Consider the following 17663-nt stretch of genomic DNA (forward strand, 5'->3'; position numbering starts at 1 on the left):
GAGCCCATCCTCAGAGCCCAGGAGATCTTTCTGGGGAAGAACTCAAGGCCGGACATCGTTCCCTCGTGTCTCGGAGCCAAGCACGCCGTCGGGCTCAGCGATGACTTGTGAAGCAAATCAAAGGGAAGACTGAGACGAGACCCGGCTGTCCTGGCACCCACAGCCGGGCAGAACTCTGGAGCGCTCTGCGTGGTTTAGACCCCAAGCCCTCTCCCCGTCACGGCCCGCGTGCGTGCAGCGGGGAAGGGCTCGGGGCCCACAGCACTGGCGTGGCCGGCTTGTAGGGGGCGGCCACAGGACCAGCTGGCCTTTCCTGCTCAGACCTTATTTTCAGACGGGGGCAGCACAGGGCAGACGTGGGGGTGTCGGGCTCCAGGGCAGGGGCCCCAGGCCCTCTGGCCCTCCTCCGCAGGGCAGCTCCTCTGTGACCGCCTCTGCAGGCTGGGGTTCCACAAACGCTGAGTTTGCCTGAAGGGCTCTGCTGCTAAAAATGTTTGACAACCATGAAGGGACATGAGGCTCGCAGAGGGATGCTATCTGCCTCGGGCCAGACAGGTTTCACTGGTCCCCCACACGTCTGCCAACGCAGGGATACCCCCAAACCGAGGCTCCCTGAATCTAGGCGCTCAGCTTCTGCAGAACCTCGAGGGTGGCCTGTGACAGAGCAGTCCAGAGCTGGTCCCATCGCCACCCCCCAGCCCCGACTCAGCCGGGGCCCCTGAGAGGAAGCCAAAGGCGAAGGTCTGTGCTCAAATGTTCCCAAGTGAAACTGTCACATGAAAGACGAGTTCCAGAACCGCTCGGAGCGCTTTCAGCCATGCTAATTGGCCACGGAGGTCGTGGGTCAGGGCAGGCCGCACAAGGACACCTTGTTACCAGGTGCAGGCTGGCTTACCTGGGGTGGCGGCGGGAGACCCACCTGCCCTTTCCCAGGAGGTCTGACTGTGGCTGTCACTGCTGGTGTCACCGTGCAGGGAGGGGACGTCCAGGCACAGCCGGGCGAGTGGGCGGAGTCCCCTGCGCCCCGTGCTCAGGCAGATGGAGGCCTTCAGTGTTGCCTGATCTCACGAGGCAAGGGCACAGCCCGCCAGCCCACCCCGCCACAACCCCACGCCTCCGGGCTGGAGGCGAGAAAGGCTGGGTTCCCCAGGAGGAGCTGCCCAGCAAGGGGCCCAGAGAGCAGCGCCTGGTGGGAGGCAGGGCCGAGGGAACCACTCGCAGCTTCCCAACGCCACGTTCAGCTTTCCAGATCGGGCTGGGAGGCCGGGGAGGGGATTCTAGAGCCCAGGCCAAGGGCAGGGAAGGCCAGGTGAGCATCTCAGTGCCCACGGGGAGCCAGCGGAGCTCTGGGTCCAGAGTGCGCCGGGCTGGAGTGCCCGTCTGGACCACCCACTCTGCGGCCCCCACCCCCTCCCCCAGGAAGCACACCAGCCCTGGCACAGCCACCGACAGGAAGCGTCCTCCTCCGCGGCCCACACCCAGCACCCGCCCAGGCCTCCCTAAGGTGGCAAGTGGAAGGATGGACAGTCGGATGGGTGAACAGAAGGCTGCGTGAGTGAACGAGAAAAGGAGAGAGTGAGGACCTGGTGATCAGGAACGAACGCGTGAGCGGACAGCCTCCCCAAAGGACAGCCACCGGAGCGGGGGCAGAGCAGCCCCATGCCCCCCCAGGGCCACACGGGGTCCAGTCTGGGGTCAGCCCGGATCCCCGTCCCCAGGCCCTCCACGGCCGCTAAGTCTTTGAAGCCCCAGTGGTTCCCCGGGGTCCCGCAGGTTGTCAACACAGCCTCTGTGGCCCGTCCTCAAACCCTCAGTCCCTCAGGGCCCCCTTCCTTGGTACCAGCCCCTGGCCCCCTGGTTCTTGCCTCCCCCAAGGTGACTTTCCAGTCCTCTCTGCTGGCAAAGTCCTGCGCACGCTTCAAAAGCGGTTCACGAGTCCCCTCCTCCGGGAAGCCCCAGGTGCTTCGCAGACAAGGGCCGGAGCAGGGACTCCACGGCCCACTGCCGACCCCTCCCAGAGGCTGAGAGGGGCTATGCTGTCTGCCTGTCGGCACCCAGGGGCTCACCCCGCGGCGGGCCTGCCGCAGAGTCGGGGAGAGAGACTCCGCGTGTTGGGCACAGAGGGGCAGGCGGGGTGAGAGGCTTGCACAGCCCCGTCCGTGTCCTGCCGGCTGGGGGCTGCTGTCCAGATGAGGTCTGGTCTCCGCAGCCTGGATCCATTCTCCCTGAACAGTGAACTTTCTCTGACCCATCAGGCTGCCCAGTAGGACTGGGGAGGGGGTGTGGGGGCACCCCTTGGGACTGGAGGGGCCCAGGAAGTGGCCCTGTGGTCCCGGGTCTCTGGGAAAGCCCCCCGGATCCCCTCTGTGGCACCATCACAGCCACGACCCCACTCCTGTGAGCTGACGGGGCTCCTGCCTCTCCCGGGGATGCCTCAGAGCTCGGAGGGGCCCAGCGGGCTGTGGTCAAACAGGCCAGAAGAGCCCGCGCGGGTGGGCCCCTCGAGGGCCTCCGATCCTCGTCCATGATAATCCCAGGCCCTGGGAAGACGCCCCAGGACTCTGCTCAGCCCCAGAGGGTGACCCCCGGGGTTTCCACTGGTTGCCCCACCCTTGGGGTAATTGAGAAAGCGGCTTCCTTTTAATTAAAGCTCCGCAAAGGGCCCGGGCTCCCCAGGAAAGGAAAAGTGGAGACGCGGAATAATTAGCCAGACAAAAGGCAAATCCTCTTAGCGTCTCCCTGGGTGATCGCAGGTTAATTGGCTGATGCTCCCGCCGCCCGCCCAGGCCAGATACCGGGCTTTCCCCAGCCTCCCGCTGCTCCGTGACCCCAAGGCCACACCTGCCCCGCTGTCCGGCGTGGGAACCCAGCGGGGACTCCCGTTGCCCTCTGATCCTCCCTGCCCCGCTGGGCCCTCTGCTCAGCCTCCGCCCCGCCCTCGTCGCCCCGTGGAGCCCGGGTGAGTCCGGGGGAGCCGTGGCTGGTCTCCCCGGAGCTCCTGCCGCCCTGGGCCAGCGTCCATACTCTGCCCCAAAGGCACGCTTTCCCTCGGCCCGGTCCAGCCACGCACAGCACCTGAAGATTTGACCAGGGTTAACCCCTCTGCCTGGCTGGCCCCGCTTCCCAGTGGACACCCTCCACCCCCGCTGCCTCGATCCTGGGATAACGCCTCCTGCGGGGGCGAGGTTGGCCCAACCTCTCTCGAGACCATCCTTGGGCAGGGAGCTGCCATGGGCCCCTCACAGCAGGTAGCCTCGTTAGCTATTCACCCCGACCTCCAACTGGTCCCAGTCCAGATCCGTCCCCAGGCAGGATTGGGGTCCCCCAAAGACTCAGGGCCCAGAACGCCGTACGCCCTTGAGGACGGCCCAGTGCCTGCAAAGGTCACTGCAGGTTGGAGTACAGAGGGTGCTGCCCCAGAGAAAGGTTATCAGAGGATGAGAAGGAAGGACGGAGAAAGGGAAGAAGGCAGGAAGGAGGGGGCGCAGGCCCTGGGGACCAGACTGCGGCGCCTCTAGGGTCATCAGACCCCCCAACTGGGCAAGACATCCCGGGAGGCCCATTCCACTTCCACCTTTGTGAACGATCTTTCTGAAACGTCGGCTGTCCTGATCCGCTCCGTGAGGCCTTCTGCGGGCTGTGGCCCCCGGTCGGATGCCGGAGCCACAGGCACTGCGGTCACTGCCCACAATCGTGGACGGAACAGGAGCGCCGGCCCACCCCTGGGTCAGGCGGTGAAGCCACGGAGGCCCGGGGCGGTCAGCAGCTGAGGCTCGGAAGAGCTGGGTGCAGCAGGAGGGGCAGAGCGCGGGGCCCCGACGGGGCGGCCTGGCCTGAGGTCTGCGCGGGGCAGCCCCGGGCCTGCCCCCTCCCCAGTGGCTGGCCGGTGACTCAGCCCCACGGCTTGGTCTGAGGCCACAGGCCCGGCGGTGTTTCCAGTTGTGGAGAGGGGCGGACAGCTGTTTATTTTCCTTGCTATTCAGGGGGGCGGCGGGGGCGGCGGTGGAGGGAGCTGACCCCGCTGGTTCTCACACTGGCGCGGACTCCCCAGGAGCCCCTGAAGGGAAGGCGGCCCCGGGGACAAGCCGCCAGGGCTTGTGGGGCCGGGGCCTCCCCGCCGCACTCTGGGGGCAGCCGGCCAAAGCCAACTCCACAGGCCAGTTCCTGGAGCGGGGTGTTGGGGTTTCCGAGGTCGGGAAGGAACTGGCAAGGCCCGATCCATGATGTCACCGGCCCAGCCCCAGCCCTGGCCCCGGCCCCGGCCAGGCCCCCGCCTCCTGGGGATGAGGGGCACACTGGGGTCTGTGCAGAGCCACCGTGCTGGGGTGTCCGGGGTTGAGGGGGGACTCAGGGGCCTGTCCCAGGGTGGCCTTGCCCATCCCTGCCCCTGGACACCCAGGACATCAACTTGGGGGCCCCCTGGGAGGTGGGGACCGAGTCCCCAGTCCCTGGGCTGGGCCTCAGGGGCATCGAGTGGGAGTTTCCCGAACCAGGAGATCATCCTTCCAGGATGCAGTGATTCACCCATCCCGGCAGGCTCAGCGCTGGAGCCCCAGGGCGACAAAGACCCCCGCCCAGTCTGGGGCCCAAGGTGTGGGGTTAGGGGGCCAGGCGATCTGTAGCCTAGATGTCCCCTTCGCAAGCCTCCCGCACCCCCCCAAATCGAGGACCCCTCCCGGTAGGCAGAGGATGGACAAGAGGAACCACCTTCCTTCTTTTCTGGGACTTCCAGTTTTCTGCCGCAAACACTATTTTTTCTGGAACTTTTTAATGAAGTATAACCCACAGGAAAGTGGACGCAGAAGTGTACAGCTCGACGAATTTTCACAAACCAAACCATGCACGTAAGCGTCCGCAGACCAGGAACGAGAGGCCGGTTCCCAGAGGCCCCGGAGCCCCTCCTGGCTGCGGTCCCCTCCCTGGGGCCGCGCCCCTCACTTCCCGCCCGCTCTATCCCCGCAGGGAGGGTCACACGGCCTGTCCCTTCGGCTGTCCAGATGCTGTGTTCAGCTCTGTGTCTGTCAGGGAAGATGACTGTGTGAGGTGAGGGACGTGTGAGATACCTGGATCGAGGTAATCACCACCCCACGCGTGCTTCATCAGATCTTCACATGGTGCATCTCAAATAATACACTTCTTGGGTCGGCGGTACCTCAGAAAAGCTGAAAATGAAAGTGTACATCAACAAATAAAAACGGTGTTTGCAAGATATTGTGTGTGGTTGTAACTCACGTAATGCCCCTTGCCCCCCACCCCACCCTTTTGTTGTTTTTTCAGCTGTTCTGCATGTGGGATCTTCCCCAACCAGGGATCAAATCCATGCCCCTGAATTGGGAGCACAGAGTCTTAACCTCTGGGCCATCAGGGAAGTCCAACGCTCCATATTTCTTAAACAGACTTTTTAGAAGAGCAATTTTGGTTTACCAAAAGAATTGAGGAAAAACATGAAGTTCCCTTATACCTCACTCCCCACACCCTTGGAGTTTCCCCTGTTATTAGTATCTACAGTTAGAGAGGTACGCTGTCACAGCTGATGAGCTGATGCCAATGCACGTTTGTTAATAAAGTCCGTGGTGGTGGGGCTCACTCAGTGTTACACGTTCTAGGTGCTTGTGCTTGGCTGTGCTGAGTCGCTCAGTCGTGTCCGACTCTTTGCAGCCCTACGGACAGTAGCCCACCAGGCTCCTCTGTCCATGGGATTCTCCAAGCAAGAACACTGGAGTGGGCTGCCATCTCCTTCTCCAGGGAAACTTCTCGACCCAAGGATCGAATCGGCTTCTCTTGTGTCTCCTGTATTGGCAAGTGGCTTCTTTACCATGAGCATCACCTGGGAAGCCCAGATACATTCGACAAGTTTGAACAAATGTGTAAGAACAAACATCCACCATTGCAGGATCATACAGGGTGCTTTACTGCCCTTAAAAGTCCTCTGTGCCCCACCTATTCTTATCTCGTCCCATCCCCTCCCTAACTCCTGGCAACCACTGGTCTTTTTACTGTCTCCATAGTTTTTCCAGAATGTCATAGAGTTCGAATCATACAATATGCAGCCTTTTCAGTGACAGACTGTATTTTGGGGGCTCTAAAATCACTGTGGATGATGACTGCAGCCATGAAATTAAAAGATGATTGCTTCTTAGGAAAAAGCTATGACCAACCTAGCCAGCATGTTAAAAAGCTGACATCACTTTGCCGACAAAGGTCCATGTAGTCAAAGCTATGGTTTTTCCAGTAGTCATGTATGGATGTGAAAGTTGGATCGTAAGGAAGGTTGAGCACTGAAGAATTGATGCTTTTGAACTGCGGTGCTGGAGAAGACTCTTGAGAGTCCCTTGGACTGCAAGGAGATCCAGCCAGTCCATCCTGAAGGAGATCAGTCCTGGGTGTTCATTGGAAGGACTGATGCTGAAGCTGAAGCTCTAACACTTTGGCCACCTGATGCGAAGAGACTCATTGAAAAAGACCCTGATGCTGGGAGGGATTGAAGGCAGGAGGAGAAGGGGACGACAGAGGATGAGATGGTTGGATGGCATCACCAACTCAATGGACATGAGTTTGGGCAAACTCTGGGAGTTGGTGAAGGACAGGGAGGCCTGGCGTGCTGCAGTCCATGGGGTCGCAGAGAGTCAGACACAACTGAACAACAGTAAGCCTTTCAGACTGGCTTCTTTCACTCACTGACATGCACTCAGGGTTCCTTCCTGCATGTCTTTCTATGACTTGATAGAGCATCTCTTTTTAGCACTGAAAGCTATTCTGTTGTCTGGATGGACCACAGTTTGTGTATCCATTCGCATGCCAAGGGACATCATGTTTGCTTTCAAGTTTGGGCAATTACGAATAAAGCTGCTAGAAACATCCAGGTGCAGGTTTTTCTGTGGACGTGCTTTCTACTTCTTTGGGTAGATACCAAGGAGAGTGAATGCTGGAACATATGGTAAAAGTAAGTCTAGCTTTATAAGAAACTGCTAAACCCTCTTCCAAAGTGGCTGCACAGATCTGCATTCCTGCCTGCAAGGCACAAGTGTTCTGGTTGTTCCACCTCCTTGCCAGCATTTGGAGCTGTCGGAGAGCTGGATTTTGGCCGTTCTAATGGGTGTGTATTGGTATCTCATTGTTGTTTTGATTCGCATGACAATGAGCATCTTTTCATATGCTTTATTTTCCGCAAGGTGGGTTATGAAGCAGTCATTTCATGTGCTTATGTATCATCTTTGGCGGAGGTGTCTTTCCAGACTTTTGGTCCACTTTTTAAATTAGGTTGCATGCTTTCTTTTTGTTGAGTTTTAAGTGTTTGTTTGCTTGGGTTTTTTTGTATTAAAGATACCTGTGCTTTATCAGGCTTTAAGAGATTACGCTTTTAACTATTTTTGGCTGTGCTGAGTCTTTGTTGCTGCATGGGTTTTCTCTAGTTGCAGTGTGCAGGCTTCTCTTCGCGGTGGCGTCTCTTATTGCAGACCACGGGCTTCAGGGTGAGCAGGTTTCAGTGGTTGCGACATGTGGGCTTGGTAGTTTGGAGTCCGGGCTTAATTGTCCCTCAGCATGTGGGATCTTCCCAGACCAGGAATCCAGTGCTTGTCCCCTGGTGGATTGGGAAGCCCCATCAGACGTGTTTTGCAAATATTTTCTCCCAGGCTGTGGCTTGTCTTCTTCTCTTGACGTTGTCTCTCACAGAGCCACAGTGTTTCACTTTAATGAAGTCTGGCTGATCGATTATTTCCTTCATGGATCACACCATTGGTGCGATATCTGAAAAGCCATTGCCTTTATCAAGGTCATCTCGGTTTTCTCCTGTGCTATTTTCTAGGAGTCTTATTGTTGGTGTTGCTCAGTTGCTAAGTCGTGCCTGACTCTTTGCGACCCCATGGACTGCAGCACGCAGGCCTCCCTGTCCTTCTCTGTCTCCCAGAGCTTGCTCAAACTCATGTCCATCGAGTCGGTGATGCCATCCAACCATCTCATCCTCTGTGGCCCCCTTGGCCTCCTGCCCCCAATCTTTCCCAGCATCAGGGTCTTCTCCAATGAGTCGGCTCTTCACATCAGGTGGCCAAAGTATTGGAGCTTCAGTTTCAGTATCAGCCTTTCTAATGAATATTCAGAGTTAATTTCCTTCTCCTTGCAGTCCAAGGGACTCTCAAAAGTCTTCTCCAGCAGGAATCGAACTCAGGTCTCCTGCACTGCAGGCAGATTCTTTACCGTCTGAGCCATCAGGGAAGCCCAGGAATCTTATGGTTTTACATTTTACTTTGAGGCCTATGATTTTGAATTAATTTTTGTGGAGGGGTGAGGTCTGTATCTAGACTCTCTTTTTGCGTGTGACTGTCCAGCTATTCTAGCCTCATTTGTTGGAAAGACTTTCCTTTGTTCCAGTGTGTTGCCTTTGCTCCTTCATCAAAGGTCAGCTGCCTGCATTTGTGGGGGCCTATTTCTGGGCTGTCTGTTCTGTCCCACTGATCCATTTGTCTGTTCTTTCACCAGCACCGCATGTCTGGATTACTGTAGCTTTACAACTCTGTGTACTGTGCATCACCGTAGCTTTCTAGTCAGTCTCGTGTAACGCTCCAAAAAACCACCAGTGCTATTTTTAAGAGGTGTCACAGTAGGAAGGACTCTGCCTGCAGCTGCCCTGCTCTTTGGGGTGTCTGCTCCCCTCGCCCCCTGGCTCCTGGCAGTACCCTCCAGGCCACAGTGGACCCTTGGGGGTTGGGGCAGGGGGGAGGGGACCCCTCCTCATCTCCCCATTGTCGGTCAGTTGGGTTTGTTTCTCAGGCTTGTGGTAAGTGTGTGTACACGGGGGGTTGGGGAGGGGGAATTCCTTGCTGCGGTTTAAACATTAACCATTTTGTCAGCCAGACGAGGCCTGGGGGTACCCGACGTGGGGTCCCTGTTCCTCCGGGGTGGACCTCTCCCACTGATGGCTTCCCACGGCCACTCTAGAGAGGACTCCCCATCAATGCTATTGCAGGCTCGGAGCGGGGAGGGGATGGGGTGAGGCGGGGAACCGAGTCCCTGCGGGACCTCGGCAGGTCTCTCTCTCTCAGCCTCTGTTTCCTCACCTGCCTCAGCCCTGCCCAGAGAGGGAGTGAGGTCTGGTCAGGCAATGGGCAGAAAGCCCTTTGCAAACTGTAAAGTGCCAAGCAGACCTGTGAATGCCAAGGTCAACAGGAGCGTGAGCATGGTGCAGGCAGCGCAGGGAGGCGGTGGAGAGGGGCCGGAGGGGAGCTCTGAGGCACCTCTGTCCCTAAGTCACAGGGGTCTCCCTGTCCCCCAAGGGACAAGCGGTGTGACGTGCCCGGCACACATGAGGTGCAGGAGTCACGGGGGGCCCCAGACGCGGGTCCCTGCCTCCCCGCGCCAGCTCACTCAGAGGCCGGCTGTCCACCTGGTGAGGATTGAGACAACCCGCTGGCCTGGCGCCTGGTTAAGGGGATTTTAAGAACTGAGACTGGAGCAGCAGGAGGGGTGTCAGCCAGGCCTGGGCGTGTAGACTGTTCTCTGGGCAGTGGGAGCCATGGAAGGTTCCAGGGCGAGGAGCACGTGGTGGTGGAGGGAAACTGCCGTGGGGGCCCTGGTGGGTGGCTGCAGCCCCTCTCAGGACGTCCGATCGCTTGACTAAAGGAGCACATTCAAGGCTCTGGAGGCGTCGCCGAGTCGAGGAAGCGAGGAGGCCCCGCTGGGTGTGGGCTCCCGGCGGGCTCCTCCCCAGGCCCAGGCTGTGCTCCCGGCGGGCTCCTCCCCAGGCCCAGGCTGTGCTCCCGGGGCCTCAGGGACCGTGGACAAGCCCTTGTCTCCCAGATCTGGAGATGAAGCCAGGCCTACCCAGGGCAGAGCCCCCTGGCCGCTATAGGGCACACAGCGCCCAGTAGGCCGCAGAATCATCTGTCAAGTCCGGCGGGCCCCCCAGGCTCCCAAGGAAGATGTTAGAAAATGGCCAAACCAGCCACGGGAGCGGGTTCACCTACCACCAGCTGCACGGGGCACAGGCCACGGAGGTCTGCCCAGACAGGGCCTCCGCTCCTCCCCTCCTGCCAGTCTCCTCGCCATGGCCCCCCAACCGCCAGCAGCCCTGCCTGCCCTCAGACTCCAGCTGGGTCCTCGCCCCCCTTCTCTGCCGGGCTGACTCTTTCTCCTTCTGAGCAGCTCCAGCTGCCTCCCTCCTCCAGGAAGCCCTCCCTGCTTCCTCACCAGGCAGGGCCCTGATGAGGGACACCCAGGGGCCGTGGGAGCCCTGCCGGAAGGTCAGGAGGGCTTCCTGTAGGAAGTGATAATGGAGCAGAGGTTTAAATCAAGAGGCAATAAGAAGGAGTTATTGAAGGAGGAGAGGCAGGTGGGCCTGACACTGGCCACTCACATCTCCATGGAAACAAGGAAGGTAGGAGAACAGTGGTCAAGAAAGTGAGTTCTGGGGGCTTCCCTGGTAGTCCAGTGGCTAAGACTCTGCATTCCCAGTGCAGAGGACCGGGTTCAACCTCTGGGCAGGCAGTTACATCCCACATGCCTCAACGAAATCTGGAGAGCAGCAAATAAGACCCCATGCAACCAAATGAATAAAGAAGAAAGTGGGTTCTGGGGATCCTGCTGTGACTGTGACCTCAGTCAGGCCACTCAACACCTCTGTGCTTTGCGAGAGGAGAGTGAGCCGCAGCTGGGTTGTGGGCCCTGAGCGGTCCTCAAGTGGATAGCGGGGGGCTCAGGGTGGGTGGGGAGGTACAGCGGGAAGGCGGCCCTGAGTGGTCCTCACATCGCAGCCGCTCTCCAGGGCAGGGCATGGGGCTCCACGGTGGTGCTGGTCTGTTCTGGGGTGCCCCGGGGTCTGGGCACACCGGCCTCCTGGGGTGAGAGCTGGGACACGACCAGGGTTGCTGCCCCTGGGGAAGGAGGCCAGCGGAGCCCTGCCTGGAGGTGGTGGCCCCTTGGGGATGTCCCAGCGCCTAAGCTGCTTGTCCGCAGCCTGACGTGGCGGCACGGTGGCCGTCCACCCACGGCTCTGGGCGGTGTTTCCTGCGCCTCCGTGACCACCGAGGCCTTTTACGGCCCAGCTGTCGTGCCTCGAGGGGTTCCGTGAAGCACAGTTTGGGAATCACCAGGCAACACCCGCTTTCATCACTGCTGCAGTGAGAGCAGTCGGAAGAGGCCGCCTGGCCTGCGGGGTGGCCTCTCGCCGTGGGGCCTCCCTGTTCAGCCGGAAGCTCTGCCCCTCCCTGCCTCAGTCTCCCCACTTGTACGGTGAGGTCCCCGAGCGTCCATGCTGTGGGGCGCCCCTGTCCTGGGGCCTTGGGCATGCGGTGCAGGAAGGGACAGGGTCCCAGTGAGGGTCGCTCATACGGTTCAGACCCTGAGGAGGAGCCCCAGTCCTGCCCACTGAGACCCCGGAGTCCCAGCTGCCCGGGGCCAGGCCCGGACAGGGAGGCGCAGGAGGGGCAGGAGAACCAGGCCCCGCTGCTCAGAGAGGCTGCCCAGCACAGGCAACTTGCCAATAGGCAGAAGGCCCCCGAGGGTCACTGTGGGCAGAAGAGTGCCCGAGGGCCAGCCGGGGCTCTCTCGGGAGGCACTCTGTGAGACACGGGGTCACTGGGCCCAGGCGTCGGGCCCGGTCAGCCCTTCCCTCCTCTGGGCCTCAGACTCTCATCCAGAAAGGAGAGCTGCAGAGGTTGGGATGGCCACGTGGTTCAGTGACAGGACTGCAAAGTGCCCAGGGTCCAGGCTGTGGCTGAGAAGGAAGAGGACTCTGTGCCCATTTCACAGATGGGGAGAGCCAGGGGGCGGGTCTGGGGCCAGAGCAGCCTGGGAGGCCCCTGGGAGTCCCAGGCTCCCCCACTGGAACAGGCACCTGCTCCCAACGCCTGTCAGCTATGCGGTGGGGCTGAGGAGGCAGCCGTGAGCAAGACAGACCCCTGGGGAGGGGCCGCCCGGACCTGCCACTCCATCACGGCTACAGGGAAGGACCGAGGAGGCGGGGGCTCCGAGGAGCTGTGGTCAGGGGCCCGCAGGGCCGCTGAGGCAGGAGGGACGGGTGGCCGGCCGTTCCAGCGCAAGGGGCCCTGTGTGTGTGGGTAGTGAGCATCGCCTGCTGGTGCCAGGGAGAAAGCCCCCGGGGGAGGAAGGGTGGTGGCTGGGGGCAGGCGACGGCTGTGCGGGCAGGAGCGGTCGGCCCCAGATGCCGTACCTGGCAGAGGCAGAGGCAGCAGGATCTGCCGACGGATGCACTCAGGGCTAGAGAGAGAGGAGGCGGGGGTCCGAGGTTTCGGTCTGAGCTCTTGTGAAGCAGGAGGAAGGGGTGTTGTCAGAGTTGGGGGGTGGGGAGCCCAGGTGTAAGGGTCCTACGGAGGAGCCCACGAAGGGTGGGCTGATGGGTGGTCTTGCTCTGACGCACCGTGGGCGAGGGCGTGCCGGGGGTGGTTTCTGGGGCCTGGAGCTGTTAGCGCTTTCCTCTCCGGCAGCCTGATCACTGCACGCGTCCCAACACCGTGTCTCTGCTTCCTTCCACACACGGCGGCACTCACACTGTCTGCCGGGCATGGGGAGCCCTTGGTGCCTCGGGCTCAGCCCTGATTTTCGCAGATCAGAAGCGAAGCCAGGGCACTTCCCTGGTGGTCCAGGGCTAGGACGACTCTGTGCTCCCAATACAGGCGGCCGTGTTCGATCCCAGGTCAGGAAACAAGATCCCACAGATGCAGCGAAGATGGGAGATCGCATGTGCGACCTCTGAGAGCTGGCACAGCCAGATAAAAGAAGGAAAATAGAAAAGAAAGAAACAAACCCAAGGCCAGTGGGAGGGGGTGGCTTGCCCGGAGCCCTGCCTCAGTTAGCCGAGAGAAAAGCTCCCTGCTACCCTGCAGACCCTCGTCTCAGGTGGGAGGTCCTCACCCCTTTACTAGATGGGCAGCCAGAGCTGGGAGGGGTGGGAACACGCCCCAGGCCTCAGGGCAGCGCGGGGATTTGGCTGCGGGTGTCGGAGGCCAAAGCCGCTGTTTTTCCAGGGCTCACGCCTGCCTCTGGGGCCTGTGGGAATTTTCTCTCCCGAGAGTCCTGAAAGGCCCGAGGGGTGGGGGTGCTGCGCCCAGCTGATGGAGGCGAAAGGGCCACAGGCTCTTTGTGGTTGAATTATCCAAACACTGAATCGCTCTATCCGCCCGGGCGGCTGTGAACGGGCCGGCTTTGTCCAGCCTGAGAACAGCGGGGCGCGGGCCAGACAAAGGCGGGCGCTGACGCGGCCTTTTCCATGGTCCGGCAGAGAAAGGACGGCCCGGGGGACAAAGCCTGGTGGAGTCACGGCGGGGCGGCGGGGGGGCCCCGCTTTAGTCACGGTGGGGCTGGCAGGAGGGGCGAGGGCCCCCCCGCCCCGAACTTCCCACCAGCCAGCCCTCCCGGGAGTGTCAAGACCAGAGCGTCGTGGCCGGAGCCCACCTGCCCGCGGCCCTCTCGACCCCGAGGATATGAGGCCCACCCAGAGGAGGCCTGACTGACATCGAGACCCCCTCCAGGTCCCCACTGCCGTCACCCCCCTACCGTGGGCCCCAGGGCCAGCCCGCCCATCGCGGACCGAGGAGGGCCGGTCTCACCATGCCCGTGTGGGCAAGGCCTCTGCAGCCCACAGCCGCAGTGCCCACCTTCCAGCTGCAGGCCTCAGGGGCCGAGTGGCAGCCCAGGGGATCTGAACCGGGGCCCCCTCGTCCTCAGCGGCCTGGTCTCTGGGCCCAGCTCTGCACGTCCAGGGCACATGCCAGACCTGTGGGGCTCGGGGTGGGGCGGGGGGCCTGAGCCGCAGGCAAGGGCAGGGTGGGGGTGTCTTCAAGAGGAGGAGACCCCGGTGGGGAGCAGGGGCAGAGCCAGCACCTGCTCGGACCCCCCAGCCTCGGTTCCCTGGGGTCTGTCTGAGGGTTCAAGGCCGCACCCTGAACCCCAGTAAGTAGGCAGCCACCTTGTCTGAGCCCAAGGCCCCGGGGCACAGTGGGCTTCAGGCTGATGGTAAGAAGCAGCTGGGGCAAGGACGGGGCACCCCCTTGGGCTCATGCTTCAAGGGATGTAGGAGCTGCAGGGGCAGAGGGGAGGGGCGGTTCTGGGAGGTGGGTCCTCCTGGGCACCACCCCCGCACAGCCCCGAGGTCGCAGAAAGGAGCGCACAGGCGTGGGTGGACAGGCTCAACCTGCATTTGAACGCTTTCTCTAGGTTGCCTCGAAAGGGAGCTGGGATGGGGGCCCAGCCCCACCCAGGGTGGGCAGTGGAAGCACTGTGGACCACCAAGGACGGCATTCAGTCCATGGGGGGCACTGTGATGGTGGTGGTGGGCAGCCGGGATCCCTGGGTGAGCTGGAAGGAGGGTGGGGCCTGGGGCCCACAAGAGGACCGTCCTGCTCGGGGGGGCATCCAGACTCCAGAGCAGCAAGCCCTAGACACCAGGGCCTGACCCGCCAGGCCTGGCACAGGCTCCGCACGCCACAGCTACGCTGGTGGCACGCTGAACTGCCCGCAGGGTGTTACCATGTTTACTCCCAGGGAAACTGAAGCTCGGGGGGACTGGGCAGGCCGAGGACTCTGGGGGCCTCCCCTCGCTGTGTCCGGAGGCTGCCCTGACTAATCCCAACACGCAACTGACCTGAGACACCCTGTCTTCCCGCGGGCCTGCACCGTCCCCGCAGGTGAGGCGGGCTCGCCCCAGCGCTGAGCCCCGCTGGGGGCCCAGGGCACAGCAGACACAGGTGGTGGGCTGCTGGGAGACCACTGGGTGTCAGCGTCCTTGTCTCTCAGGCAGAGCAGGGCGCCCCCCGAGCTGGGAGGTGGAGCCCCCGGCCTCGGCCCGGCCTGCTTGGCCTTCCAAGGCCTGCCCCGCCGCCCATCTGGGTCCCATCAGCTTTGCCCTCGGCCAAGAGCGTGTGGCGTCCGTGGGAGTTGGAAAAACAGCCGCAGGGGCCCGGCCTGCTGCCGACAGGCCTGGGCGCCTGCCCCCCCCCCCCGCCCCCCGCCCCACCAAAGCCAGGAGGGCGCATTTCTGATGAGGAAGCAACTCAGCTGAGCCGTCTCTCATCAGGTGGGGCCCGGGGAAGCTGCCTGGCCCCCGCCCCGCCCGGGCCACCAGGCTCCGGCCACGGTCTTCCGCCAGGATGTGACTAAAGGCCTGGCCGAGATCCGTGGGCGGAGGGGAGAGCGGCCCGGCGGGCAGAGAGTCAGGAGTGGCCCCGTGTGTGTGTGTGTGTGTCCACGCCAGTGAGCTTGCGTGCGTGTGTGCGCGTGGCTCGCACTCAGGTCCAGGCGCCAGGGGGAGGAGGAGGGGTCCTGCGAGGCCTGTCTGGGTTCTGGGCGCCCCCTAGACCTTGGAGGCCCCCATCAGACAGACTGGGGTTCAGGCCTCCGCTTCGTTTGTGGGCCAGCCCTGCCATCTGAGCCTGCCCTCCCCCCACCCGAGGGGACAGCGTGAGGGCTGAAGCAGGTACGAAGAGGATAGGAATACCCTCTCAACAGTATAGAACCTTCCGAGATGCAGCCAAGGGCATCAGAGGGACCTTCCACGAGGAGCAACGAGACTTCTACATGATCTCTACCACCTCGGATTTAGTAAACCTTTCCCAAAGTCCCACAACAGTCCAGGCCTTGGGCCTGGGGCCCAGGGTCCAGGGCTAAGGTTCCCAGGGTGATCAGAAGGTGCTCCCTGCCCTTGACATCTTACCAGACCCCAGCACCTGCCTCACTGGGCTGGGGTGCAGTCAAGGAGGCCTTCACAGAGGAGGGAGCATTTAAGTTAAATGTATAGAATGAGCACAGGCCGGCTGGGCTGATGGCGGGGGTGGAGGTGTGCGGGGGGCTGGGGGATGAGCCCGAGCGGGGCACAGACCCCTCACAAGGCCCACACGGAAGGTGGGCTCTGCATTCCTCTGTGACCATTCCCCCCTCCAACCCCAGGCGCCTGGCATGAAGTGTCTGGTTGGGTGGCCGCCCACCTTGCCTGACACGGGGTGTCCCAGAGTTGCTGCCTCTGGGGGTGGTGTGGTCAGATGTGTGGTTCCACACATGGGCGGGGGGCGGGTGGGCAGAGCTGCCCGGGACCAGGAGGCAGCTGGCCCCGGTCCCCCCTGCAGGTGGCCGCTTGGGCTCCCAGGGTGCTGGGACCCTCCGGGGGCACTCGGCTAAGCCTGGAGGGCCCAGAGTTGCCTGGGAATGGCATCTGAGTTGTGGATAATGAGGGCGGAGAGAGCGTGAATTCCAGAAAGCTAATGTGTTTGGAGAGAGCAAGTGAGCGGCCCGGAATGCTCAGTCACCGCTGGTCAGTACTGGGCCCGGCCTTTGTTCCCTGGCCTCTGGGAGCTGGAGTCTGGGGGTCAGGGGTCCTCATCACAGGCAGATCCCGATCAGGATGGGGGTGGGTCACTCCGGGTTCCCCCGCCCCCACCCCTGATCACAGGGAGGGTGCCCACCTGACCCCCCAGGTTCAGGTCCAGTGGGGTAGGCAGGCAGGGAGACCTCCGGGTGGGTGGCGGTGGGAGTGGGGATTGTTGGGGACGAGGTGACACCCTGAAGGCTGAACTCGAGGACGGGGGCCCTGGGGAGCAGGCTGGGGGCTGATGCTGTCCTTGGCTCTGTCCCAGAACCCAGAAGTGCCCCCTCTGGGGACCGGGGCCCCACTCAGCCTTCTGACAGTAGGGGGCTCCCCAGGGGGTTGTTCAGACACACGCACTCCAAGTTGACTGCCCACCCTGCTCTTGGGGGCTCAGAGGTGCCCCCAGCTGGGCCCGCTGCCGGCTTCCTGGCGGGTCCGCACCCTCCGAGCAGACAGACCAGGTCAGAGGCCACTGGCTGGGTCCAGGAATGGGGGGACGGAGCCTGGGACGGCAGCGCCCTGGGAAACTGAGGCTGGGCGCCCCAGGGAAGGGGGAGTGACGTGGGGAGGGAAGCGTCCTTGTCACCGCGGCTGGAGCCAGGTCAGCACTGAGGTTCGGGGCCGGGCTCCCAGGCAGCGGCTCCTGGCAGTAAATCATCACCTTTCCAGGGACTGCTAAGCGCCCCCTGCCTTGCTCACCGGCAGGCCGCCCCCTCCAGCGTGTCAGTGACAGGGCAGTGACAGCTGCCTCCCATGGCCTCTTGGGGGGCCCCCTCCTCCTGGCTCCAGCTACCCATCCCCCCCAGCACCACCTCTCTAGGTCACCCCATTGCAGTGTGATCACAAGTGAGGTCAGCGAGCTCCTGAGGTTCCCCAGCCCTTCTGGGTGAGGGAAGGCCTGGCTCAGGCGCCCGTGAGCTCCGCACCCTGACATGAGACTGGGAACAACCCTGCAACCTGCTGGGGGTTATGGTCATCATCACTTTCCCTGGAACGTGTTCTGCTTCCTCCCACCCCACAGGGCTCCCCACCGCTCGCAGGATGAGTGGATGTTGGCCTCCCCGTGCTGTTGGGGCCCTGAACGTGGCCACACCTTTCCCCTCTGCGCCCCTGAACGTGGCCACGCCTTTCCCCGCAGTTCCTGCAGCGGGAGGCCTTGTACCGTGTTCCCTGTCGGGGCCCTGAGCTCTCTCCAGGACTCAGCTTGGGGCCGAAGCAGCCCCAGTCCTGTGTCTGGCCCCACCCCATCCCCAGCTCCTGGCTTCCATTTGCGCTCGTTGAAGCCATTGATGGCACAAGCTGCTGGGCATCTCGCTCCTCTGGGTTCCCTAAGGATGGAGGGTGCCCTTCT

General features: G+C 62.1%; 1 protein-coding gene across 1 annotated transcript; it reads right to left on the reverse strand.

The window, feature by feature from the left end:
- Positions 1 to 3975: 3975 nt before the first annotated feature.
- On the reverse strand, positions 3976 to 17109 carry LOC122423880 (basic salivary proline-rich protein 2-like). Its single transcript, XM_043441338.1, has 8 exons — positions 17012 to 17109; positions 14597 to 14770; positions 13611 to 13757; positions 11916 to 12213; positions 11404 to 11553; positions 10742 to 10951; positions 10186 to 10252; positions 3976 to 4277 (listed from the first exon to the last, which is right to left on the reverse strand). Exons 1-8 carry the CDS (start codon positions 17107 to 17109, stop codon positions 3976 to 3978), a joined length of 1446 nt encoding a protein of 481 aa, XP_043297273.1.
- Positions 17110 to 17663: the final 554 nt, after the last annotated feature.

This window comes from Cervus canadensis, chromosome 21 (genome assembly GCF_019320065.1).
Source record: "Cervus canadensis isolate Bull #8, Minnesota chromosome 21, ASM1932006v1, whole genome shotgun sequence".
NCBI classification, from domain to species: Eukaryota; Metazoa; Chordata; class Mammalia; order Artiodactyla; family Cervidae; genus Cervus; species Cervus canadensis.

Excerpts from the sequence above, each read along its gene's own strand:
- LOC122423880 (XM_043441338.1), bottom strand. The coding sequence starts at position 17,109 with ATGGGTAGCTGGAGCCAGGAGGAGGGGGCCCCCCAAGAGGCCATGGGA. Across the intron at positions 14,771-17,011 it reads CTGGAGGGGGCGGCCTGCCG|CTCGGGGGGCGCCCTGCTCT; the intron begins GTGAGCAAGGCA and ends TCCACCTCCCAG. Across the intron at positions 4,278-10,185 it reads CCTCATCAGGGCCCTGCCTG|GAGGCGGGGGCCTGGCCGGG; the intron begins GTGAGGAAGCAG and ends CCTCATCCCCAG.